The 27,503-nt window shown below is 45.8% G+C and overlaps 2 protein-coding genes and 1 long non-coding RNA gene across 6 annotated transcripts in view; 1 reads left to right on the plus strand and 2 right to left on the minus strand.

The window, feature by feature from the left end:
* Positions 1-1,909, minus strand: part of ATP6V0A2 (ATPase H+ transporting V0 subunit a2) — a 37,348-nt gene extending 35,439 nt beyond the window's left edge. The window contains exon 1 of the mRNA XM_011226562.3: positions 1,718-1,909. Within this exon, the coding sequence (XP_011224864.1) occupies positions 1,718-1,834 (117 nt within the window). The 5' untranslated portion in view covers positions 1,835-1,909. The remainder of the gene's footprint in view (positions 1-1,717) is intronic.
* A 634-nt stretch (positions 1,910-2,543) lies between these two features.
* Positions 2,544-8,598, plus strand: LOC117795117. The gene is made up of 3 exons (XR_004618947.1): positions 2,544-2,679; positions 6,125-6,313; positions 6,402-8,598. It is a non-coding gene; the product is annotated as an uncharacterized LOC117795117 (long non-coding RNA).
* TCTN2 (tectonic family member 2) lies at positions 3,400-27,448 on the minus strand. Of its 4 annotated transcripts, none has more exons than XM_011226529.3 (18): positions 27,236-27,448; positions 26,982-27,089; positions 26,238-26,314; positions 25,186-25,381; positions 22,053-22,153; positions 19,242-19,438; positions 18,670-18,796; positions 17,733-17,874; positions 16,427-16,492; positions 15,526-15,660; positions 15,194-15,271; positions 12,243-12,320; positions 11,306-11,417; positions 8,898-9,004; positions 5,888-6,041; positions 5,022-5,147; positions 4,782-4,870; positions 3,400-4,510 (listed from the first exon to the last, which is right to left on the minus strand). In XM_011226529.3, exons 1-18 carry the CDS (start codon positions 27,315-27,317, stop codon positions 4,407-4,409), a joined length of 2,079 nt encoding a protein of 692 aa, XP_011224831.2. In that variant the 5' UTR covers positions 27,318-27,448; the 3' UTR covers positions 3,400-4,406. The 4 variants fall into 4 exon arrangements, with proteins under 4 accessions (XP_011224831.2, XP_019656492.2, XP_019656500.2 ...); XM_019800933.2 differs by having other exon boundaries at positions 12,234-12,320; XM_019800941.2 differs by lacking the exon at positions 16,427-16,492 and having other exon boundaries at positions 12,234-12,320.
* Positions 27,449-27,503: the final 55 nt, after the last annotated feature.

The following is a 27,503-nucleotide window of genomic DNA, read 5'->3' on the forward strand; positions in this document are numbered from 1 at the left end:
CCATGCTGCTTGAGTGTAAACCCAAACCACACACACACACGCACACACATGCACACACGCACTCACAGGCACGGCTGAGATCTTTATCTGCGCTTTCTTTTTCTTTCACTGGTTTTCAGCCTAGAAGGATCCCAAGTATAGTCTACTACCTAATGTAATGGCACTCAGTGAAACGTGAATCTTTGTGATGATTTAGGGCCTTTGTTCAAACTTCTAAGGTTTAACCTTGTTAAGTCTCTCGGCTTGAGTACTAACAGGATGGAACAAATCTACCAGTTACAAAAAAGGGAGCCTGTTTCTCTCCTGTTTCGTGAATCTTTCAGGTGCTCCCCACAGCTGATCACAACACCTACCAGGTAAGTGGGACCAGGAGCTGAAGCCCAAGTGACTCCAGGAAACAGGAAGAGAGCTGGACCTTCCCTGCAGCCTCAGCTGTCACTCAGGAGTTTCTCCCTGACCTTGCAATCCCTTTGGAGGCAACCCAAGGGTCACTGATATCAGATCTTGTGTAGGGGTGTTCCCTTTTGAAATTAAGGGCCCCTCAGAGAGATGAAGGGAAACAACCAGGAGATCAAAGTTGAGGCTCAGGAGGAAATAAAATGTTCCCCTGAAGTGACTTTCAGTTCAATCACTCAGTATTAGATCCCGCTTAATACTCCCCTTCCACACTTTGGTCTTTCCCTTCTCGGCACTTCACAATTCCAGTTCACAGACTGTGTGTCTTTATCTGTCTCCTCCCAGGCTGTAAGCAGCAAGAACATAAGGACCTTGTCCACCTTGCTTACCACTGAGTCGCGAGCACTAAAAACACTATCTGGAACAGAGCAAGCACCCAATAAAGGCTTGTTCCTTCGTTCAACAAATGCCTACTAATGCCCACAAGCGCCAGGGACTGCGCTAAGTCTTGGGGAATCAGGAGTGAACAAGTCAGGAGAGGCCCTAGCCCTGAGGATGGACAGTCCGTGGTGTAAAAGTAAACAGATACATAAAAAAGTGTTTATCATTACTTGTTGGGAAGGCAGTTCCCGTTCCTTACTAGGCAGCAGTATGCACATCATACCTCAGTGAACAAAACCAACGAAAACCCCTTCTCCTCAAGGCGCTTACACCGAGATCATTCCCAATCCGGTTCTGAGCTCCTTCTGTTCCGTCCATCCCGGACCCTGTCCCCCCAGATCCTCCAGAGCCAGCTCTTTCCCATTCAGGCCTCATCTTGGCTCAAACGTCACCTCCTCAGAGGGGCCTTCCTCGACCACCCCGACTCAAGTTACCATCACATCATCCGGTTTCATTACCCTCACAGCAAACATTATGTTTACGTATTTACTTGCTTGAAATTTGTCCGCCACCCCCGTGAGTTCCAAAAGGTTTCCAAAAGGCCTCATCAGATTCATTCCCCCCACTGCTAGCCCAGTGCCTGGCACGGAGTCGGCGCTCCGGAGCATCTGATAGCACTCCCCTAAGTTGATGAAAACTACACAGAGCGTTCCTAACTAACCCAGCCAAAGCCGCCGTCGGCCAGACGCCCGGCGACCCGGGGCTCGGGCGCAGCTGTGCGGAAGCTCGGGCCGGTAAGCCCGGCCCCAGCTTCCCTGCCTGCGAAATGGGGACAACAGCGCGCCCCTGCCCAGGAGCCCGCGGAAGCGAGGCCCGAGCGAAAGGCGGGATGCGGCACTGGGTGGGCAGGTGCGGCCCGCGTCTCCCGGGCGACACTCACATCTCGGAACTGGACCAGGCCCTTCTCGCCCAGGGCGCTGAGGCACTCGTAGGCCGTGCCGGACTGCAGGAACAGCTGTGCCAGGCACATAGTCTCGCTCCGGAAAAGGGACCCCATGGCGGGCCAGCCCGCCCCGGCGGGGCCGGACGGGCGGCGGCGGCTCCGGGCCGCTCCGGTCCGCGCGGTCAGGGGGCGGACCCCGCCCCCCCGGCTACAGCCGGTTCCGGTTCCGCCCCCAGCGTGTGCCCGCATCCTCCGCCGGCCGACCAATGGGCGCCCGGAGTTGCGGCCGGCCGCGCTGACGGCGCCGGCGGGGCCTACCAGCACAAAACCGGCGGGCGACGACTGAGGCTCCCGGCGGAACACAACCGCTCGCTCAGCTCTTTAGACCTTTTGAAAATGTATTTTATTGAGTTTGTGCCATAAAGTTCACTCGTTCAGGATATACAATTTTGTGATTTTTAGTAAAGTTACAGAGTGGTTGTGCAGTCGTCATCACGATCCACTTTTAGAATATTTCCATCAACCGGAACAGGATTCTACCTGCTCAGCGCCATCAGTCCTCAGCTCCGGGCAACCCCGAACAATTTCGTGTCGCAGATCTGCCTATTCAGGACATTTCATACCGACGGAATTACACCGCATCGTGTGTTTGCGGCTGGCTGTCCCCCGTGCAGACCAGACAGCGGGGTCGGGCGCCGGCACTGTCGCCCCGCTGGGCACGTTTGCCTCTGCAAATCCTCCACACAGTATCTACAGTCAGCTCTGACACGGGATGAAAATCTCACGTAGCCCACTTTAAATCCTCCCGTTTCTTCCACTGCTTTCCCAGTAAAATCCAAACTTCTTACCATGGCCAGCAGGACTCCACAGGATCTGACCCCCTTCTTCCCTCAAGCCCTCATCTCCATCACCTAGCCTGGACTCCCTTTGCTCCAGCCACACCTGCCTTATCTTCCCAGGTCAGTGCGCTTGAACTTGGCAATTCCTCCCTCTGCCCAGAACACCCCTCTCCTAGACCTTCTCAAAGCTGGTTCCTTTGGTTGTCAGCTCAAATGTCCCTTCCTCTGAGGCTTCCCAGACCCCTAGCTAAGGTAATCTCCCACCCCACCCCAACCCCCGTTTTATTTTCTTCATCACACCTACCACTGTCTGAAATAATCTTGTCTGTATTTATTGCCAATTTCCCCCCACTAGAATATAAGCTCCACTAGACAAAGGACATTGACTTGGTATCTCCAGGGCCCAGCATGTAGTAGCCGCTCAATAAATATTTCTCAAATGCATACATGAATGTATAATCTTAGACTAAGTTAAAACCATATAGCGTGTCCCTCAGATCCCATTCTTCTTCCAAAGTGAGCTTTTCCCCTCTTAACTACAAAAGTCATCCTAACAAAGCCCACAAAATCAGGCTCAATTACCTGTCATTTGAAAATTTTAAATGAATTTTCCAGAGCTAGTTATATTAACTGCCATAGAAAGACTTTCTGAATCATTACTATTAACTGATCAGTGGGTATTTCCTTTTCTTTGACAAAAGACAGTTGTTTTACTCCTTCTACAGGGTGTGATCGCTTCTCACCATAGAGATCCAAATGAAAGAAAAAGAGAAGCAGAAGGGGAGGAATCCAGTATTTCTCACTGCAGTACATATAGTGGTACGTGAGGGAGAAACTTCTGTATGTCACTAGTTACACGTTTAATATAAATCAGTAAAAAATAGAACTGGGTTTACAGATTTACACTGGAAAATGCAACAACACAATTCATGTATCCGGGAAGTCAGGAGGCACGAGGAATTCCATCAGAGTGTGAAAGGGAAGACAATCACTTTTCAAAATCAGGCTTACTGGCCGTGTACGAATTCCGTCTGAAACATGACTAAATTTGTCTAGTCCACAAAGAAAATGCAGAGATTTGCCATGTGGCCATGATCTGGATGTGGTTGACAACCATTGGCCCCCACCCACCCCTGCATCATGCTGTCTGTCCCCTCATAAGGGGTCACAAGAGGAATTTCTCTCAAGCCTCAACTAAGAAAAACTGTCCTTCACCGAAAACCAGCTTATCTTAAATCCATGGGTCTATGATTTCTGTATCTAATCATACTTGTGCTGACCTCCCCTCCTGGTTTTGTTTTACTCTCCTCCCAATATTACTTTCCCTCCTTCAGCCTCCACATCTTCCCTCATCAATTTATTTTGTGTATATATACAAAATAATACATACATTTTATAGTATATACATTTTTAAGGCTTCATGAATTTTTAATTCTTTCTTTGGAATAGAGGAAATTAACCAACCAATTCATCGGGAATATTTAAAAATTTGAAGACAATACTAACTTTCTAAGGTAAGAATAACATACGTGGACTGAAACTCCTGTGACTTTAGTAACTTGTGATCCACTAAAGCTTCTAATAACGTTTATTTACACAGTTGACCCTCTTGTGCATTTTGCTCAGTCTGGTCCAGCGATGAGAAGAATGTCTAATTCTGCATTGCTCTGCACATCTGGATGGTTACATATGTGAATTAAATTTGCAGTGCACTTAATTTTTAAAAATTCTACAAAAATAAAGCACTGCATTTATTACAATTTTACAGAGAGGCACGCACACAGGAATACGACAAATCACTGAAGCAAAAGTCTGTGGTCTGTAGGAGGTCAGGTGGTAGATGAATTTCAAGCTTTGCACGTTCTGGCCCAGGGGTTACTGAGGAACACAGCTAATATGAAGAAGGATACCAATAGTAAGCCCTTGGCCACACACTGAGAATAAGGCTCCCCTGCAAGAAAATGAACCAAATGAAGCACAATTCTTATTTCTTAATTTTTTTGGTAATTATTTAGGTAGAAATAAACCAAAACAGTAATAGTGATCACTCTTAAGTGGCAACCTTATTAGTAAATCATTTAAAACTCTAGTTTTAAAAAAATATTTTTTAAAACTACATATTTTTTAAAAACTACATATTTTTTAAAACTACATATTTTTAAAAAAATATTTTAATTGGCAAAACATAATGATAATCCTTCCAGAAATCTGCTTTACTCTACCTTGATAATACTGGGTCAATGGATATAGAAGTTGCGGCCAACACACGTCATTTCTGTTACAGTCATACTCTGTAAAATTGATCTGGAATCTAGGAAACATTTTAGAAGATTACAATAGGCACAACAAAGCACACTTTTGATGAAATGCATCAAAACTTAATTAAAGGAATAAACTTCTTATTTTTGAGTATAGGTTTTTCTGCTTCCTAATAACGTCAACAAGGTTGTCAACCGGATTACCTTGTCAGTGGACGGGGTAACTGTGCAGGTATCTTGATAAACTGGACCGATGCACTGACAGGGAAAAGGTCGGCCTTATCCTCACAAGTAAGCCCACATTGGAACTGCCAGTTCACTGTAGAAAACCTGGGAGGAAAAGATTATGCAGGTAACACATCCACCACTCGTTTCTAGTCTGTTAAGAGCATCAGGGAACTGACAGCAACAATATAAATTGGGATTCTCTTAAAGGAGGTTCAAATTCTATTAGTTCTTTTTCCCCCTTTGGGCAATGTAAACTTTCCAACATATGCACAAGGAGACAGAGTAGCACGGTGAACCTCACAGGCCGATCACCCCGCTACAATAAAAATATAAGAACAGCAGCAGCTAGCCATCTTGGAGGGTTTTCCAGGTGCTGGGCGGAGCACGAAAGTGCTTTACACACATCCTGCAGGCACACACCGCATCACTCTCAGAACAGTGCTACCAGCCGCGTCTGGTGGTTAACATCAGTGGTTTCTGCCTATCTAGCATCCCATCCCCTCTCTTCTGGCAACTGCACGCCAGCTTCCCCTTGGGGAAACCCCCTCCCCACGGTGTTCCCTACTCAGTATGCATGGATTATTATGTCCCCGGATTTTGTCTTTGTACCCACTGAGAGACCGTGCAGAATCCCTTCCACAGCTTTATAAATACCTGTGAGAACAAGTTACCATTATACACCTAGATGACAACATATTTCATTTATCCACATACTGATGTTGCTGATAATTGCAATTCATAAATAAGCAATCAGATTGCACAATAGCATTTCCCTACTCTTTGGAGCACCAGCAAATTTACTGACTCTCTCTAAACTACACTTATCCAAGATGCAATCATACCTTGTCTCTACGCCAAGAATCTCCTGCTGAGTAATCCCTTCCACGGCACCAGCATCTGAGATGAGGATGCGGATATGCAGTCGGGCAGGGATATCCACGCAGATGCCACTCACACTGACAGGCGGGTCTGCACCTCTATCAGGGAAATCTGCACCTACAGAAATACCACGTTGTGCATTTTGGGTTTTTTTGTTTTGTTTTGTTTTTGTTTTTTTAAAGATTTTATTTATTTGACAGAGAGAGAGATAGCCAGCGAGAGAGGGAACACAAGCAGGGGGCGTGGGAGACGGAGAAGCAGACTCCCAGCGGAGGAGCCTGATGCGGAGCTCGATTCCAGAACGCCGGGATCACGCCTTGGGCCGAACGCAGATGCTTAACGACTGAGCCACCCAGGCGCCCCACACGTTGTGCATTTTGGAAAGAAGAGTAAGTTTTCCTACAATGCCATGATACAGGGGGGAAAATGAGAAATGTTAGACAGGAATCACATTAACGCATCTCTCGTCTCTAACAGGCTCTCCGTATCGTCACTCCTTAACGGTGCTGGCTCTCGTGTTCAAAATGTTTCCTTGTCTGTTAAGTCAGTCACCAGAACTTTAAAATCCCAGACCCACATAATAAAACCAGACATCCTGATTCAGTTCCCAACCTCCAAGCTCCCCCAGAGTTTTAGCAGAAATACCATCCAACTGCAGTAAAATGCTACGAGACTGAGCCCATGCCGGCACTGTTCTAGTGCAAGCCGTCTGAGACATTTAAAATCCAAGCTAACTACTTTAGTTAGTGTGGATTAAATAGTGAAGACGCGCGTTCCTATTGTGTCGCCACAGAGTAACACAATGGTAGAGAATAAAACTGAGTAAGAAATTAGTAACTACAGGAGGCGAGTGGGAAGTTGTGAGGGAACACTGGAGGACATGAAAGTTGGTGACAGTTTATGACTTCCAACTTCCTCCTCCTCGATCCACACGTTCGACATCTCTTCTATTTATCAACCAGGATCAAGACTGATTTGGGCTTAGACAGGACACGAAGCCGACTGCTCTCACCTCGCAGGCAACAAAATGTCATCCTCGGACTTCTCATGTAACCACCTTGGGTTCTCCTTCTTGAAACCTCCCATTCTTTCTACTCCTCAGGTGCTTCACTGACTCCTTCCCTCCATCCCTCAGGCATGCCACAGCCCATCCAGCCAGCCTCGTGGCAAAGCCCAGGGGTTGAAAAGCCCCAACCTCTGGTTTCTATTTCCAAATGAGGACCTAACTCTGGGCCTAGTGACTCGAGCACGGGGCACCGGAGGATCGGTGAAGCACAGCCTGAGAGCCCCATGGCCCCCAGGACCCCTCCCAAAGTCAGAGAGTGATATGGGGCCCTTCCAGCCCACAGACATGTTACATGATCCCTCACCACCCAAAGAGGGCAGGGGACCGGGGTGTCATACTGATCCAAACCAAATTACAAGGGGCAAGGAGAGTGCAGGCACGTGTCTGGATGGTCCTCTGTGTGAATTCCAGGCTGCTGAGTGGAAGTAACCTAAGGTAGTACAGACAGCAGGATTCGAAAAGCTGCTTCCCACCAGCCAGGCAGGGGGAGGGGCACAGCAGGACCCTCAGTGACAGGAGGGGACTTAGGACAGCAGATGCTGCAGAGCCAAGTCGCTCTTTCTGGCCCCCAAAGGCAGTGCCATTAATTAGAGCACTAGGAGAAGCTCTCCTTCTGTCAGCACATTTCCACACTCAAGACTCCCCGACTTGCCAGCTAGGGAGCCAGCAAAGAGGCTGGAAGCCTGGGTTTGGGTTCCAGCTCCACCACGACCCACTGAGCCCTCGGGCTTCTGCACTGACAGCTGTGTGAGCTGCAGCACAAGGGCCAGTTTTCGACTGGCAGTGAACCCGGGCCTGCTGTGGCAGGTAAGCATGGCTCACGGCTACTGCCTGGGCCACACGCACTCCACCTCCTTGCACCAGGATCCCCTGCGAGCCCGACGCCCGACGCTACAAATGCCTCCGCCCAAAGGCACAGGACTCCAGCCTTTCTAACCGGCCTGGGTGGGGCCGGCTGTCCTTATCTGCTGCACCTTCACTTCTTTCTGTTCTAACGGCGGTCCTGAGACACAACTCACACACCATACAATCTACCCAGTTAAAGTGTACAATTCTATGGTTTCGGTATATTCACAGAGCTGTGCAGCCATCACCAAATTCCGTTTTTATTGCCCCAGAAAGAAACCCTGTATCCATTAGCAGTCATGCCTCACTTGCTCCCACCTGCGCCACACCCTGGCAACCACCCATCTGCTCTCTGTGGCGACAGATCTGCCTGTTCTGGGCATTTCCAACGACATGGCACTGTACAGTTCGTGGTCATGTCTGTCTGGCTTCTTCCACTCAGTATCATCTTTTCAATCACCTTATTTTAAATTAACAACATTGCTTTTACAAATTACAAAGTCCGGTCTCGATTGCCCATATCGCTGGCAATCGAAAACAGCAATGCAAACTGAAACGCACTGAAAACCTTCAATCTTCATTTAGACTTCCTTTTACAAAAGCTGTTAGCTCATAAAACAACTGGGGACTCTGAACTTCAAATGGATTTCCTCTTAAAAAAAAAAAAGGAGGGGCGCCTGGGTGGCTCAGTCGGTTGGGCGTCTGCCTTCGGCTCGGGTCATGATCCCAGGGTCCTGGGATCACACCCCGCATCAGGTTCCCTGCTCCACTAGGAGCCTGCCTCTTCCTCTCCCACTCCCCCTGCTTGTGTTCCCCCTCTCGCTGGCTGTTTCTCTCTCTGTCAAATAAATAAATAAAATCTTTAAAAAGAAAAAAAAAAGGCATCATGAGTAAGAGGTAAAGGATGTAAGAGCCTGCTGCCCAGAGCGCTGACCTCTAAACAAACGTCAGTTGAGCCGCAGCGAAGAAGGAAGGCCCACCCCGTGGGCTCCCACACACAGCCCGCACAGGCACTCCCAGCAGCAAGCTACACGCTGCACATCTCTGCAGCCGTGACTTACGGATTATTTCCAGCCAGCCGTCACCAGGATCGTTGTAATCAGAGTTGCCTCTCGTTGCAACATGAGTTGCTCGTATTAATGAGTCAAGTAGTTCAACAGCATTGTCCCTGCAAGAGAGTAAGACATTTCTCAGCGCCTGGCCAGCGGCTCTCATCCTGAAGTCCTTTCCAGGGAGTGTCCAGGTTGTGCTTGCTGGGGGCCTACATAAAAACTGCCCAAGGAAGTGCCGTTAAAAGCTGGCTGGGCGTCTGCATTCTCTTCGATGGCCTTTACAGGACGGACCCAAGCCACCAGGGGAAGACATACAGAAGCAAGCTTTTACTTTGGATTTTAAATGTTAGTAATTTATGTTGGTATCATGTAGTTTACAGACTCCATTGAGTGTCATAAAACTTGGGAGGTACATAGATCACGTACCAAGTTACCAGGATAAATTTACAGGCCAAGTGATCCAATAGCAAAAGGAACCTAAATATTTTAGCTAGAATTTTGAGCCATAAGATGAAATTGGAACTTAGCGGGGGCGCCTGGGTGGCTCAGTCGTTAAGCGTCTGCCTTCGGCTCAGGAAGTGATCCCAGCATTCTGGGATTGAGCCCCGCATCAGGCTCCTCCGCTGGGAGCCTGCTTCTTCCTCTCCCACTCCCCCTGCTTGTGTTCCCTCCTCGCTGGCTGTCTCTCTGTCAAATAAATAAATAAAATCTTAAAAAAAAAATTGAACTTAGCGGGTGCCTGGGTGGCTCAGTTGGTTGAGCACCTGATTCGATTTTGGCTCCAGTCATGATCTCAGGTGTGTGAGATCAAGCCCTGCATTGTGCCCTGTGCTAGGTGTGGAGCCTGCTTGGGATTCTCTCTCTCCTTCTCCCTCTCAAAAAAAAAAAAATTTGGAACTTACCATCCCTCCTTTCCAGTGATGTCACTGGCAGGTACAAACCTTATGAACTGCAGGGGAAAGACTCCGCAGACTCCAGCCTTATTCCCCACAACCAAGAGCCTTGCTGGTAACTTACGCCTGCAGTCTACTTCCCTGCTTAGTGCCTCCCCCATCTTTTCCCAACTCCCCAAAGAACTACGCTACTCAGGATGTGTTATAGATGAAATGGAGGTAAGAATGTATGCAATTAAAAACCACCAGGAGATAGCACTTCACACCTGCTAGGACGGCAACTATCAAAACAACAGAAACTAATCAGTGTTGGGAGGATGTGGACAAATTGGAACGGTCTCACATTCCCGGTAGAAACATAAAATGGTGCAGCCACTGAAAATGATGTGGTGTTTCCTCAAAAGATTAAACATCTAATTACTATATGACCCAGCAACTCCACTCCTGGGTATATGCCCCAAATCACTGAAAGCAGGGACTCAAACAAAAACTGGCACATGAACGTTCATAGCAGCACTGTTCAACAGCTGAAGCTGGAACAACTCAAATGTCCATTGACGGGTGAATGGATAAACAAGATGGAGTATAGCCGAACGTGGAACAGAATTCAGTCACAAAAGGGAACTGACCGCTGTTACAGCATGGACAGACCTCGAAAACATTAAGCTGAGCGGGAGATGCCAGACACAAAAAGTCACCTATTGTAGGATTCCATTTATATGAAATGTCCAGAATAGGTCAATCCCTAGAGACAGAACACAGATTGGTGGTTGCCAGGGGCCAGGGGAGGGGAGAACAGGGAGGGATAGTTAATGGGTACAGGTTTTCTTCTGCAGAGATGAAAATGTTTTGGAACTAAATGGGGTGATGGTTGTACTACATCATGAATGCACTAAATGCACCGAACTATTTACTTTAAAATGATTAATTACATTATATGAATTTCACCTCAATTAAAAAAAAATGTGAATGCATATGCATACCCACAAACACCCTTTGCAAATGCCACCCATCCTATTAGGTGCAAAGTTCTTTACACACCACGTAACAAGGCTTATGTATTCTGTAAATGTTAATCACAAAAATTCTATCTGCCTTGTGCCCTTTTTATGTTTCCAGGGGTACTGGGTTCTAACAAGGAACAGACTTCAGCTGAGCAACAGCATAAATATGGATGAAAGGGCTCTAGTCCCAAGAAAGAACTCTATTTTCCCTTCTTTCGATCTTCAGATCAATTCTTTTTTTTTTTTTTTTTTAAGTAGGCTCCACACCAGCATAGAGCCCAACACTGGGCTCAAACTCACAACCCTGAGATCAAGACCTGGGCTGAGATCAAGAGTCAGATGCTTAACCTGCCGAGCCAGCCAGGCACCCCTGAATCACTTCTAAAGAAACTGTACATATTGTCCACTATCACTTACACACGTTCATTATGCAGACTGTAATGTTTCACATTCGTGTTGCGTGAATTCATTTTAAGCAAACCCCTCAAAACGCAGGTAGATTCGCCAATGATACGCTCACCTGAGCCGCGTACAGTTTTCACGGATCCCAACTTCTAAAAGACATCCGGATAGTGCATCTTCTCCAAATAAAATGGGTTTGAAAGTTGCTTTTGTACACAAACCCCTTCCAGCTAGAAAATAAAAAGATTACCCTCTTACTATTTTTGCTAAATGAAAGTAAACATTTACTTCAAAGTTCTTGGAAACAAACAGAAAACAATCAGTTTTCTGAAACTTTATTGGAAATAAAATTTCCAATTTTCTCAAGAGCTGAGGTCATTGTTACTCTAATCCTTTCAAAGCTGAGCAAAGGCGGCTTTCTGTATCAGAACACCTGGCCCAGGATCAATGGTTTATGCTGACTGTGAAAGTTGATGCCTTCTGGCAGATGCGGGCACACACCACCAAGGCAAAGATTTCCATTGTTTGGAACAAAGTTACGGTCACATCTCCAGTTAGCACCGTCCTGGGCTACAGGCAACAATGACAAGAGACTCTCCAGCGAGCCCCATATTTAAAGATTTTATTTATTTATTTGAGAGAGAGAGTATGCGAGCGGAAACGGGAGGAGGGGCAGCGGGGGAGGGAAGGAGAGAATCTCCAGTGGAATCCCCACTGATCACGGAGCTGGACTCAAGGCTCGATCTCATGAGATATGACCTTGAGATCATAACCTGAGCCAAAATCAAGAGTCAGATGCTCAACCGAACCACCCAGGCGCCCCCATATTTAAAACTCTCTTATGAATAACCAGCACTTCGGGAGCAAACGATGTTAAATTTAAAAACAAACCAAAAAAAAAGCTGTAGAAGCCTGATCTCCTCCACCCTTCCCCCCCTCCAGCTAAATAAACAACCGGAATTTAAAGTGATTAACTATTTGATTAGATTGAAAATAAGGCAGTATTTCCAATTTTAGTTTATCAAGGAGCGAACCATATTACCAACCCAGATTACCCGATTGCCAAAGGTGTAAAGTCGTCTCATTCCTCCTGTTGGTATTTAGAGCTCGAACGGGCTTGCCAAGTTGGTAACCTAGACAAACGCAATAACGAGAAGTAGCTAAAGTTCACCTAACACAACTCCGCCTCATCAGCATAAAAGAGGGATACGCAACTCACAGGGAATACACAACTTGCAGGGAATACACAACTCACAGGCAAAGCTTTGTCAATACACTTGAGAGAAGAAACTATCTTCATACGTTTTCTTTTATTTTTTTTTAACAAAGATATTTGTGTGACTTTTTAAATAAATTTCGAAAATAAAATTTGAAAAGGACCGAGCAGGCAGGAGTCAGTCCCGGCCCCCTCACACTGGGAATCAGCCCCCAAGCAGGCCAGTTACCGAGTACTCACTGAGGGATCACTACTGCCGGTCCCAGGCGCTTTGAAGGGAGACTTACGTCAAAGTAACCTTTCGATGGAACACCGTGCAATCAGTCTGCCCCCCAAACCCCTGCCCCCGGCCTGATTCAGGTCCTATTTCCATTCTCTCCCATTAGCCTGCCTTACTGCTTCCACACTTTTTTTTAAAGGTTTTTAAGATATTATTCATTTATTTGACAGAGAGAGACAGTACAAGCAGGGGGAGCAGCAGGGAGAGGGAGAAGCAGGCTCCCGCTGAGCAGAGAGCCTGATGAGGGGCTCGATCCCAGGATCCTGGGATCATGACCTGAGCCGAAGGCCAACGCCCAACCAAGTAAGCCACCCAGGTGCCCCTGCTTCTACCCTTTTATTATGAAAATGTTCACATGTACACAAGAGTTGAAAGGAACACCACCCAAAATCAGCAACCCTGAATATCTAGCCTGACTGGTCTTCTCTGTATTACATAAGCATCTACATACATATTTATTTTTGGCAAGACCTTTCGAAAATAAGTTGTAGACTTGACACTTCACCTCTGAAAGCTCCAACATACGTCCCCTGAAATGAAGGATATTCTTCTTCATAACCATGATACCAGTATTTCTCCTAAGAAAATCAGTAATTCCTTACAATCAAATCACATCCAGTTCATACTTCTATTTCTTCCTATGTCCCCAAAACCATGTTTTAGAGCCACTTTTACAAACCGAGATGCGATCAGGGTTCACGCATAGTGCTTGTGTTTCCCACGTTACTTCTCAGCATTCCTCAATCAGCAGCCTCCCCCCGGGGCCACTGGCCTGTCCCTGCCTACCTCCACCTGCTCATTTCTGCCTCCCTGGCCGCCCCCGGTCATTCCTGTTCCCAGCCCGCATTATCTGCTTTCCCAGGTACAATCTCCCCCACATAGCCCAGAATAGAAACTTGCCGAGGGCAGAACTCGGAGTCACTCTGCTTCTCTTCCAGCACTGAGATCACAACCTACACAAACTAGGTACTTCACACAGGCCCTCAGTGATGGGACGTTTGAGGTGAACAGTCAACCTTCCACTTCTCTAAAGTTCTAGAGTGCCTGTGAGTCCGGCACACCTTTATTAATTATCTTGCATTGTTCTCTGTGCAAGAGAGAGAAGTAAAGTGCCAGAGAATGAATGGCCAAATGCACAGGCTATCTCACGGACTGATTGGTTCTGGCTCCTAAGCAATTTATTTATTTTTTTTGACAAGAGCGTCAACGTTTTTCACATAATCTGATGGTGTTTCTCAGAAATCCTGTGAAATTAAATCATGAAATAAAAACCCTTCAAATTCCAGGAGCCTGCTTTGAAATTCAACCATAAAATCCAAAACTCCACATTAACAAGTACACTAAAATCTCATTTAAAAGAAATATATATATATATGTAAAATGGATCATGCATTATTAAATCAATATATACAAATACTGAAAATCATCCAAACTAAAAAGTTATTTAAAATTAAAAAAGTTGGCGTGCCTGGGTGGCTCAGTCGTTGGGCGTCTGCCTTCGGCTCAGGGCGTGATCCCGGCGTTCTGGGATCAAGCCCCACATCAGGCTCCTACGCTGGGAGCCTGCTTCTTCCTCTCCCATTCCCCCTGCTTTCTTCCCTCTCTCATTGGCTGTCTCTCTCTGTCAAATAAATAAATAAATAAAATCTTTAAAAAAAAAAAATTGAAAAAGTTGCTCCTTCGTGGTTACTTACCGCCTGATTAAGAACAGTAAAAGTAAGGGACAAGTTTTTAAAAAACAATGATAGTTTATCCAACATACACTTACTGAACACCTACTATGGTCCAAGTCAGTGCTGTCCAACAGAAATACAATGCAAACCGCATATGTGATTTTAAAATATGACACATTTTTAGAATTTTTTAGACATTAAAAATTTTTTTCTCGTAGCCCCATTAAAAAAAAAAGAGAGAAAAAGTAGATGAAGTTAATTTGAATAGTATATTTATTCAACTCAAAATATCCAAATATTATCATTTCCAAATATGAACATTGCATGGCTAGAAGCTGGCATGTTGGACATGTAGTCCTCCCTATATTTCAGGTGCTGAGGATGCAACACCGATTTAAAGAAGCAAACAAATATACAACGAATCAGGTGATGCTATATTTGTACATAATCACAAAATACACAACATGACCGGAAGTTCACAGTCCCCATGAAGTCTCTCCATGAAACCCCAGGTTAGGAACCCATCATCTATAGCTTCTTAGTTCTATAAAAGCTAATTTTACCAACACTTCAAAGGCATCATCTTTTTTTTTTTTTTCCAAAAGACTAGAAGCTAAAGAGAAAGAATGTTTTGCATTTACAACAACTTGCTCCTATCTAGGACACTTCACGTAAAAAAAAAAAAGTTGTTATCAGAAAAAGAACGCAGTGTCACAAAAGAGAAAGAAAGGTTAGAGTCACAAACTAAAATTGGAAAGAGTGACTTACAATCATTGTAGTACAAGAGTATTGAATTAAAATGTTTGTAGGATCAGCAATTGACACACACCGTCTTACCTGGATTTCCAGAAAATTCCTCTTCATCACCACTATTATAGCTTAAAAATTTAACTGTAAATCTCTGTGTCACGATCCCTAGAAATAAAACAAAATAAAAATATAATGTGCACCCTTTCACTACGGAAAGAAATTATCCCCCATAGTGTTATTTTCTTTACCTTATAATTACATTTTGACATGCAAAAGGAAAAAACGCTTTCTATTAAATCACAAATACAAATGAGAAACAAGACTGATTTAGTTTTACGTGTAATAATTATGAGAATCTTAGAGAAAGAAAAAAACATATTTTAAACTGAAAACATTCTCACCGCCCTCAACAAAGTTACCTTTCTGGTGGGCATTAATTTCTGCCCTAATAATTTTGACATTTATTTCGCTAATTGTGTTATTATTCCATCTGAAAATATAATGTTCTTCCACAATCACGTTTCTGGAGGCTGATTCATTGCTTAAAAGTGTTTCTGCGAATAAAAAATACTTTCATAAATTAATGACCCTCCTTGGGTTCAAGTCGGTTATGGGCTCCACCAAGTCAGCACTGGCCCCCTCCCCCACAGCATCACAATGTCCTGGGTGAGCTTCGCCCTTTCCTTCCATTTCCGTACCCCCCAGAATGTGGCTCAAAGCTCGATACAGGGCACATGCTCGGTCGAACGTTCATCAGAGATGAAGGACTACAGAATGTCAGCCCCTTAGGAGAGAGGCCTGCTGGCTAGCTTGCTACTGTATTGTAGGTACTCTGCTAAGATCTGATGAATGAATACATTTGAGAATTTCGACACATTGTAAGGAAACACAGATATCCTTCATGAACCACAAAAATCCTGGTACTATTAGCCAAACTCTGAATAACCTCTTTGGCTGCATCAAAACTGCAAAGCTTAGTTATTTCAAACAAGCAGAAGAAGAAAAGAGAGCAAGAAGCGTACATGCTGGCTCCCTGAACAGCGCTGCAGAAAAGGCTCCCAGGCCCTGAAGACTAGCAGGGACCCCGGAGCCCACAGAACTCAGGGCTGTGAGGAACTGGCTCCAGGGGGCAGAGATCTCTCTGAAGCAAGACAAGATGGAATAAGGAACAAACCACACGTGGAGCAGACAAAATTCTAAGTGTTGTGAAGTTCCTTAAATTCTTCATAAAAATCAATGTTCCTCTAGGATTATATATTACTTCTAAGAAATGACCTACATATTTCTGTAGAGGTGACATCAAAGAGCGAATTCAAGTACCTGTCCTGGTGATGTATTTGTCTGGGTCGGCTGCTTCCTCATAGATTACTTTTGGTGTAACGATGCCTGAAAGATACAGAAGTTAGCCTCCCGGGGACGACATGGCCCAACACGCCCATGTTCACTTATTCAAGGGAAAGCTTATCAGGCAACCATGGTAACTGAGCCTGGCCTGTGTGCCAGCTACCAAAGTCTCTCCCACTCCCCAGACGCCACCCATGGGAATCCCGGTGTTCTTGGCATCTGGTAATGACTGAGGAGGAGATTCCAGTCAGTGACAGTGATCCGGAGAGCTACTCTCCTGTAGGAACAAATGTGCGGTCCACTGCCAGTGGGAACGGAAGATGGAGTGCTCGCTCTAGACGCGGTTTGCTGCTTCCTCCGCAAGTCACATCACCGTGTGACTCGGCAATCCCACAGCTGGGTGAACAGCCAAGAGAGAGGCAAACGTGTGTCCACACAGACAGTCGCACACATTCACAGCAGCACAACCACAGCCGCCAAAACGCCCGTCAAAGGACGAATGGACGCCATATGTGGCACAACTATTCATAGGATGAAAGAGGACCCAGCCATAAAAAAGGAGCAAGTTCTGGTCCGTGGCACAGCGTGGATGAGCCTTGCAAACAGGACACTCAGTGAAAGAAGCCTGACACAAAAGGCCACATATTACAGGATTCCTCTTATATGGAAAGCCCAGAACAAGCAAATTCATAGAGACAGAAAGGGGATGAGTGGTCACTGGGGGTCAGGGTCCAGGGTCTCCTTTAGGGGAAGGAAAATGTTCTGGAACTAAACAGAGGGGGTGGGTGCACAGCACTGTGAAGGTACTAAAGGCCACTGAACTGTACACTTGAACAGGGTTAATTTTATGTTAGGGGAGTTTTACCTCCATTTGTAAAGAAGAACTAATATGCAATGTGTTGCCCTATGGAACTGGACTTTTTCTGAAGAAAACATTTTCCTCAATTGGTAGTTGAAATATTTTAAGTTGATCCAGTAGAAGTGATTTATATCCTCATGAGATCACAGTGTATGTAGACACTCAGATCTGTGGTCTCTTTTTTTTCTAAGGTTTATTTATTCTTTTTAGAGAGAGAGAGAGAGCACGTGCAAGAAGGGGCAGAGGGAGAGAGAGAGAGAGGCAGAGAAGCAGACTCCCCGCCGAGCATGGAGCCCGACAACGACACGGGGCTCGATCCCACGACCCTGAGATCATGACCTGAATCGAAATCAAAAGTTGGTCGCTTCACTGAATGAGCCACCCGGGAGCCCCACATTCTTTTCTCAAACCCATCTGACATACCTCCTACCGCACCACTCTTGATCTCCGCGTTGATAATACCATCTTGCTCTTGGTATACTTCCAAATTAGTAGTGCACCGAACATCGAAATTCTGAAGGAATGCCACTGGTGCATTCTGCGTGCACTGCCCAGCCAGGGACACCTGAGGGTAAGGGGAAATCCCAGCAGGGCTATGACCTCTCTTCAAATCATAAAATATAGGTCAGCGTCTCGTACAGGCATTCTTTCCGCAGCCTGCTCCTACTGCTGGGTTAGTTTCAATAACGACAAGTTCACTGACTAGATGACCCACAAATGAACTATCTAGTTAATTCGCTAATCAAAGTCTGGAAGCCGCTGGTTGAGGAGTAGAAGTGTTAAACAAAAACGAAGAAAACTCCCTGCTCCATTTACTTTGCAGAAACATGGTTATATTCAACTTCATTTTCTCTCCCTCGGGACAACCAGATTTTTGTTAAAACCATAAAAATGGATTCCTTGAACAGTGAAGAGAGATGGTTAAGACTCCCGTGCTTTCTTCCCACAAATATTTTTACTCATGATTTTGGACTTAAAAAAAAATAAAGATTTCACATAAAACTCTAAGGCCTTGAGATATTTTTCAAAGTTCTGGAATATTATATTAAACATATACTTATAGCTTACTAGAAATCGGCTGTTAAACTAACAGAAGTGCAGAATGGTAGTTATTCCCATGGAAATTGGTAGAATGTCTTTTGGTTGGTAAGTTCACTCTGAGATTTAGCAAAACGGTGGCTAATTTAAGAGGGACAGTTAAAAATAAAATCCACAGACCATAAGAGTTGAGTGCCTGGAGAGTCCACAGGAGAAAAATAAGTACCTTAAGATGAGATTTTTAAGAGCAGAAGTTAAATTAACAACAGGCTGGGAAAAAATGTTAAAGGTCCCTATAGCACATTAAAATGGCAACCCTTACCTGCGGGATGGTCAAATACGCCTTGTCCGCAGTCATGATTGGATCTCCTTGTTTGTAACCGAAGTCTGAAAAGTCTCTTAGGTCAGTATGCAGATGCACTTCAAAGGAACTGCGCTGCCGAGAGGAACTGTCAATGGGAAGGAGCATCACTAAACCAGCAGCTATTATCTGCTAAAAACAATTCTTCTTTTCATTTTTGTTTTACTTCTTTAATTACAAAAATCAGAGGTGGACTAAAAGCCACAGAGTTGTGCACTTGAAAGTGGTTCGTGGTTAATGTTATGCTACATGAATTCTACTTCGGGAATAGTAGGAATAATAAAGTTGTAAAATTCCGACATCAGGGAAAGGTACAAGAAAGAAAATCGAGACCCCGGGAGCCCAGCACGCCTTCCCCAAACCCCGAGAATCACGATTCACCGTGGGCGGTATCACCCGTTTCTTTTCGGTGAGGCCCAGTTCTTTCAAGCGCTTCACGCAAGATAAACTGGCGTTGAGTATCTGAAAATCTAGACCCGAAAGGCGACCGGAGGCGGTGGGCCGGCCGCGGACGCGAGGCCAAGGGCACGCACACGGAGCCGTGGTAGAAGTAGCCCAGGAACGGCGAGTTGGCGGGCGAGGACTGCACGCACAGCAACGGGGACCAGCCGGGGGCCCCGCGGCGCCCCTGCACGGAGCACTGGTGCTCAGACTCTGGGCTGACGTCGCCTCCGAAAGCGCCGGTGAAGCAGGCCTCTCTGAAGAGCTCGGTGAGAGCCGACGAGCACTCCTTGAAAGGAAACGCAGAGGAGCAGTGAGCGCACAGGGCCGTCTGTGGCGCCCGCGTCAGCTCTCGGGGAGCAGCACACGGCCGAGGAGGCCGAGGAGGCCGAGGAGGCTAAGGAGGCCGAGGAAACGTGGAGCAGGAGTCTCTGTCCCGGCTGCTCGCGCTTAGGGCTCACAGGAAGTAAAAGCCTGCTAGAATCTCTCTCATCGACTCCCTACTGAGCCTCCTGGTCAGGACTTTCAAACCTTCCAGGGAACTACATCCTTACTCAGGACGTAAGACATGCCCACAAAGAGAAAAAGAAAAAGAAAGAGAGAAAAAGAAAAAGAAAAAAGAAAGAAAACAATACGAAGAGAAGATAATCTGGAATAGACTCCAAATGGGGAATAAAACAGAGTAAACGTCTCTCTTTTTACCTGTCATCACCATCCAAATCCCTAGCCCAGAGAAACCTACAGACATTTCGAGTCAGGGCAAACAGTCTGAACTCCGTAAGAATCCTTAAGGTCCTCACCATGAGAACACGCCCCAATTAATGTCATCAAGAAGTGACTTGATTCCTGTATTTGGTTATTCATCCATATCCTTCCCTGTTTCATACAGCATTGAGAGCTAAAAGTTAAGTATGTCCTGAATCCCTTGTTTACTGACAGTAGAAAAATAAATTCTAAACAAGAACAATTCAAAGTAAACAACTGATTGTGTCTAGAGTGGTAAGTAGCAGCTATCAGAAGACATCACTGATCCAGAAGACTAAGGCCTGTGGTTGGTGCTGTGTACGTCAGTACCAAATACGACAAACAAGTCAAGTCAGAAACCGGGCACATGACTGCAGTCCGGAAGACAGAGGAAGAGAATACCATCCTGACATTTCCACTGATACTGATTCATGATGTGCTGTATTTTTAAATTAAATATAATTGTTATTATAAGTACAATTGTTATATGAGAATTACAATATAAATGAAGGCCCTAAACTCTCCTTTTCTGCTTTGTAAAATCAATCACGACATAAATGTGCTCAATTGCAAATGGGAGTGATTGGGATCCCAGTAAATATGCCTCGTCTCTCATTCCTCTTAAATCACAAACGATTAGAAATATGCATTTGACCTGATCAGGCAACGGTTTCCTAGCTATGACACCAAAAGCACAGGCAACAAAAGAAAAGATTGATGAATCAGACTTCATCAAATTACAAAGCTTTTGGGCTTCAAATGACACCAACAAGAAAGTGGACAATCTACACAATGGGGGACGTTTGTTGCAAATCGCATACCTGATTTGGGACTAGTAACCAGAAGGTGTAATGAACTCTTACAGTTTAACAACAAAAAGCAACCCAATTAAAAAATGGGCAAAGGGTCTAAATAGACATTTCTTCAAAGATATATTAATGGCCAGTAAGCACATGAAAAGACGTTTAACATCACTTGCTACTACGGAAATGCAAATCAAAATCACAAGGAAATACCACTTCACACCCAGGAGGATGGCTATAATCAAAAAGATTACTGTAGGGGCGCCTGGGTGGCACAGCGGTTAAGCGTCTGCCTTCGGCTCAGGGCGTGATCCCCGCGTTATGGGATCGAGCCCCACGTCAGGCTCCTCCGCTATGAGCCTGCTTCTTCCTCTCCCACTCCCCCTGCTTGTGTTCCCTCTCTCGCTGGCTGTCTCTATCTCTGTCGAATAAAGAAATTTAAAAAAAAAAAGATTACTGTAACAAATGTAGGTGAGGACATGGGAAAAATCGCAACCCTTCTACACTGCCACTGGGAATGTAAAACGGTGTGGCCACTTTGGAAAACAATTCCTCAAAAGGTTAAACATACAGCTGCCACAGACCAGAGCAGTTCCACTCCTAGGTACTACACCCAACAGAAATGGAAACCCACGTCCAAACACTTGCATACAAATGTTCACAGGAGCTTTATTCATCACAGCCAAAAAGCAAAAGCAATCCAAATGTCCACCATCTGATAAACGGATGGGCAATCTGTGGTCCATCCCTGCAACGGAATGTGACTCGGCCATAAAAAGGAACGCAGCGCTGACACCCGCCACAACGTGGAACCCTCGAAAACAAGATGTGGAGTGAGAGAAGCCAGACACAGAAGGCCAAGCGCTGTCGGAATCCGCTTACGTGCAATGTCCAGAACAGGCCAATCCATAGCGCCAGAGCGCAGATGAAGAGGGGCCTGGGATGAGCAGAGGGCACGGGAGAGACTGCAGAGGGGCAAAGGATTCTTTCTGGAGTGACAGAAACGTTCTCAAATGGGATTGTCGTGAGGGTTGTGCACCTCTACACATTCCCCAAAAAATCACTGAAACAATGTCTTTTCCTTTCTTTTTACCTCTTTCCACAGAGGCTTCTCAATAAGATAGTAACACCACCCTCTCCATATAATCATCTCAATCTTGACTTTATGTGAAGAGATACATTTTTTCCTTCCCTAAACTAGACTGACGGGACTAGACAAGGAAGTACTCAATTTGAAAACAAGCTGCAACACAAAACCCAATCTTAGTTTTCAAAGCCCGTCCCTCAAAAAGCCACGGATGGGGACCTACTGGTGTTCCACACAGGGTCTTGTACCCATAATCAGAAAGGACGTACCTGGTCACAGCAGCAGCGAATGTCACAGGCCCCGGCTGTCAGATTACAAGGACAAGGACCAAGAGGCTGATACACCTGGTTGGGAATAACAGTCACATTCTCTGAAAAGTACAAACGACAGAGAAGTCCAGCAATGAAGCACTCTGACAGTGCACTGCCACATGTTTTGACACTCGAAAGAAAGATGAACCACTGTTGTACAAATCACCACGACCAGATGTGACACATGAAGGAATCCCTGAGCTGTGCGTAAACCCTATCTGAGGCCTGTTATCTACTACTCCCAGAAAAACCCAAATATAGGAAAATACACTAGTTATGATAAACTGAAAGTCACAGTTGATCTTAAAGATAATCAAGTGACTAAAATTTACAAGTTGGGACAAATGTTAAGGCACCGATTTTGTTTTTCAATACGCTGAACGATGCCTTTCATAACACCGACCGACCTTGAGCACTGACTCCTTCAAATTCGTTACCTCCCCCGGCAGATAAGACCGAAACCACAGTGACACTTCACACAGCTTATCTGGGGCCTATCTGGCCGCAAGATTATATCTAATCATGCTACCTGCTCAACCTCATATCCCATCACACTGCAGACCGACTCTTCACATCCTGGTTCTGATGCAAGTGTGAAAGTGTGGGGGAAATGAAGAATTTTTATGTGGATTGGGCAAGGAATATGGTATATTACATTTCAACCTCCTAACTCAGAATCCAGTGAGTAATGTTTCCAGTTTCTCTGCAAAAATGTACCAGGTAAAATTTTCAGTCTGCTGAATTTTACTTTTTTTAAGTAGGCTCCACACCCAGCATGGAGGCCAGCCACTGCAGGGCTCAAACTCATCACTGTGAGATCAAGACCTGAGCCAAGATCAAGAGTCAGACGCTTAACCAACTGAGCCACCCAAGCACCCCTTGAATTTTACTTTGGCCCTAGGATTTGGGACGTTTTGAAAAACTCCGTAGCGACTACTTCTTTAAACTCTATGTACAATGGACTTCAATGATATGACAGTTGAAGCACCTAAAGCGCAGCTAACTAGAGTCTGTGCCACAACATAGTAAACCCCAGTATGTCAATGGCGCCAGAAATGACAAGGTCTGATTAACAGACTGTTACTAAGACCAGGCAAGGCTCTGGGGCGCCTGGGTGGCACAGCGGTTAAGCGTCTGCCTTCGGCTCAGGGCGTGATCCCGGCGTTATGGGTTCGAGCCCCACATCAGGCTCCTCTGCTATGAGCCTGCTTCTTCCTCTCCCACTCCCCCTGCTTGTGTTCCCTCTCTCGCTGGCTGTCTCTATCTCTGTCGAATAAAGAAATAAAATCTTTAAAAAAAAAAAAAAAAGACCAGGCAAGGCTCTGACCATCAGTATAATCAACCCCGTGGGATGGAAGCAAGGCATTTTAGAATAGGGTTTTACTACATGATATATAGATAGTGTTTGTGTATCTATCTATATGTCTCCTCTGCCGTTTGCTAGCTTCATTGCTACTAGGCATACCACGTACCTCCTGCCTGTCCTTCCATCCTTTTTCTTGTTCTGAGCTCTGTCTGACTGGGTGCAAAATGTTTCATACCTTCATGGGGTCAGAGTGGACATCTCATAATTACCAATATTCAAAGACTCTAATTTTCCTAAGTTTGGCTATTTGTCCAAAGATCCTTTAAAATATTACCTAAATGTAGTCAATATTTTTTAAATGAATTTTATTTATTACCTAAATGTAGTCAAGTCAATATCTTTTAAAAGAACAAAAGCCACCACTTTGAATGGTATAGCTACCATTAATCCGTCCCATAGTGGTTTTTTTGCACCCACTGGATATTATTTTGTTGGTTTGTTCTGCATTTTAAACATTAGAGAATGTTTTTTCTTCTAAAAACAAAACTTAAAACCTTTAAATAGGTCACAGATTCACACGTTCAAAGAACTCAAGAGGATCTAAAAAAAGGTTCACGGCGAAGTCCTCACAGCCTGCTCCTTCCTGTTCGCACATCACTCCCCCAAATGGTCTCCCATGGTTGGCATCTCAGATAGCATTCCAGAGCTTCTTAATGCAAATATAAATACATATTCTCCTTCCATGCTGTGGGCACCCATCTGCATCTGCTTTCTGCAGCTGGCGATTTATCTCGGAGACCCTTCGGTGCGAGCACACAGAGGGCAGAGCAGCCCGCTGAATGGCACTGCCTCAACTTATCCCATCCTCCTCCACTTCCAAAATCACAAGGAGGACCACAGCAAGGGGATGTGATGAGGGAAGTCATGGCGTGGGAGTCTCAAAGTGACAGGCCTTTGCTACTAAGGAGGAACGCATCTCCCTTCATCCCAGATGACCGGAAAGACAAGAGATGCCGGATCTGGTTGCAGGAGACAGGGAGTATGGCGGTGGCACCTACCAAAGTGGACCCCTCACCACCGGCACACCTACATTCTCTTGTTCTGAGAACTCTGCCATGGGAAAGGGAGACTAACACAATACCATTTTCAAGTCCAAACACACATGTGCGCGGTGACATCTGCTATAGCGCTGGTTACACGTCACAAGCTAGAAGTGCTATGCAATGGAATGCTATGCAGCTTAAAAAGAACGAGGTGAACCTACATTTATATGGAATTTATTTTTCAAAGGTACAGAATAGTAAATTGTGTGTCATTAGTGTGTGTGTGTGTGTGTGTGTTGTTTTTAAACAAGAGAATACCACGCACTCCCATAAGCATAAATTAAGAGGCTGTCTCTGGAAAGGTAGCTGGTGGCCAAATGCTTTCACCGAAAATCTATTGTGGGTTTTTTGTTTGTTTTGTAAACTTCTTCATTAATCTTTCCCTTGCTTTTTTGTTTTTGGTTGTGTTTTAAGATAGAGTCACAAGTGTCAATACACAGAAACAAACTTCACTTTCTCCCTGGAAGGCAGTCTCCAAGGATACAAACAGTAGAGCAAAACAAACTAGATCTTAACTAAGTAAAATAGGACAAAGTGGAAATTTCTAAAGTAAGAAAATTAAACAAAAGGGAAGTATGCTTAGGAGGGCAAGACTGACTCAAGAGCAGATGACGTGGCATATGCTTAGAGTCCAACAGATAATGTTTGGCGTGAATGTTTTGATTGTCAAAGATTTTCTTACCTGATGCATTATGGGCCAAAGAAGAGTTGGCATAAATTTCCACTCGAATGAGCAGATGGGCTAAACAGGATGAATTGCGAGATGCTGAAACCAGAAGAGTCTGGACCATACACGGGGACTCTGAGAAGGAACCCGTCTCATTAGAGGAACACCTTTGCTGACCTCTCTTCCACCTCACTGTCACATCCAACGCATTCTGAAAGGAAAATATGCTGTCCCTTTTAAAGTGACTCAACACAGCATGAATCATTCTAAGAACACATAATGGAAAACATAATAAAATCACGCACCAGCCTCAGTTCACTTTACAAAGGGAGAACCGTACACAAAGATGGTATCATTCTGTTCAATCCCACCCCTTAAGTCTACAGCAATATGCAAGCCCTGATTCCTGATCCTCCGTTTAACAGAAAAGCAAGCAACTTTTGGGATAGTTAGAGAAGACTAAACACAGGTCTGTGTGATAAATTATCTCAGTGTGTCCAGCACCTTTTTAGTTTCTTTATCATCCTACCAGCCTATCAGCAGAACATTAAATACACACACAAAAAGTCAATGAAAACAGTCCCCGGTTCCTGGGATGCAAGCAAAGTCTGCCTTTCTCAGCCTTTATCTCCAGAATTGATGTCTTGCACATACTAGGTACTCAATAAAACATTTATTAAATGGAAGATATTTCCTCTCTCCCGGCTTGAGTATCCTTACATGTAAGCTCAGACTGGGTGAGCTTAGTGGTTCATGAAGATTTTTGAGTCACAGATCCATCTGATAATCTGATGGAAGCTGGCAACCCTCTCACCAGAAAAATGCACACATAATGTTCAGACAATTTCAGAGGGTTCTTAAACTTCTTGAAAGTCGTCCAAGGACCCCTGACCCTCGCATAAGCACCTCAGGGCTGGGCAGGTGTCTACTAGATCTGATAACCCACAGTTTCATGGTAGTTTCAAGCACAGAGAACACTACATCATGTCCAACCAAGACGGCACTGCAGAAACACTAACTGTGGGTCTCCACAGGTGCTACTGAGAACATTTGACCTCTGGCCTTACCACAGTGGGGGTCACAGTCAAGCTCCAGTCTCCTGTCTCATTGGTCAGCAGTCCACAAGCTGGAACCGGCAATAATCCTATAGGAGAGAAGATTAGGATGCAAGGCAGTATTGCCCAGCAGCTAAGGGTGTGCATGCTGGAATCAGGCTCCCTAGGAGGGAATCCTTTTCAAAGCCGAGGAGTGGGCCCTTCACAAACTGTGCAACTTTGGACAAGTGACAACCTCTCTGAACTGTAGTGTTTTGTTTTTTTTTTAAAGATTTTATTTATTTATTCATTCGACAGAGATAGAGACAGCCAGCAAGAGAGGGAACACAAGCAGGGGGAGTGGGAGAGAAGAAGCAGGCTCACAGTGGAAGAGCCTGATGTGGGGCTCGATCCCACAACGCCACGATCACGCCCTGAGCCGAAGGCAGACGCTTAACCGCTGTGCCACCCAGGCGCCCCAGGGTATTACTGTTCTTACTAGGAAAATGCGGTGATGCATATAAAGCACAGAGGACAGATAGCTCAGTAAGTGCTAGCCATTATTGTCTCAAGCTTTCTTTCCCTGAGCCTGTCCGTTGGTCCTCTTTGGTCCACAGCAGGCCCCCATCCCTGCTCCCATGGCGATTTTGCAGGGGACGGCAGCCGGGGAACCCCGAGGATGCCACCTCCTGCGATGCCACCTCCCGGGCTCCTTGGGTGGCCTGGCCCTGGCCCAACACCCCCCACCCTCCCCACAGGAAGGGCCGGACGCTTTACCTTCCTTGTCCTGCAGCAGGGCCAGGGACACGGTCACATCCTCGGTGCCTCCGACCAGGGACGCACTGACCACGGGGCTGGTCATGCGGATGAAAGCAGGAATGAAAACTAGGCGGGAAGGAAGGGGAAGGGCGGACTTACTAGTTGTAAGGACTCCGGGAGGAGTCCCAAGTCCGGTCCCTTAAACGCCTCGTCCCCAAACTCCTCGCCCACCCCCAACCCCGGCCTGCAGGCCCCAGTCCTGCGATACACACCCAGGTTCCCCCACAGCGGCCTCAGGACGCCCAGCAGAAGGAGGAGCCTCAAGAGCAGAGGGGCCGGCGGCGGCAAGGCCATGCCTGGGGTCTGGCTGGGCTCGCTTCACAGAACCGCGCCCGCCTTAGAATCCGGGAAGCACGGGACCCGAAGACCCGGCCCGCGCCGCCCTGCCGCCGCCATCTTGTCAAGCCAACCGGAGCTATGGCAACCACCAATCGGCCGCGGGCCTGAGAGCGGCGGACGATGATTGGGCGGACAGCGAGA

The sequence above is a fragment of the Ailuropoda melanoleuca genome, chromosome 12 (assembly GCF_002007445.2).
Source record: "Ailuropoda melanoleuca isolate Jingjing chromosome 12, ASM200744v2, whole genome shotgun sequence".
Taxonomy (NCBI): Eukaryota; Metazoa; Chordata; class Mammalia; order Carnivora; family Ursidae; genus Ailuropoda; species Ailuropoda melanoleuca.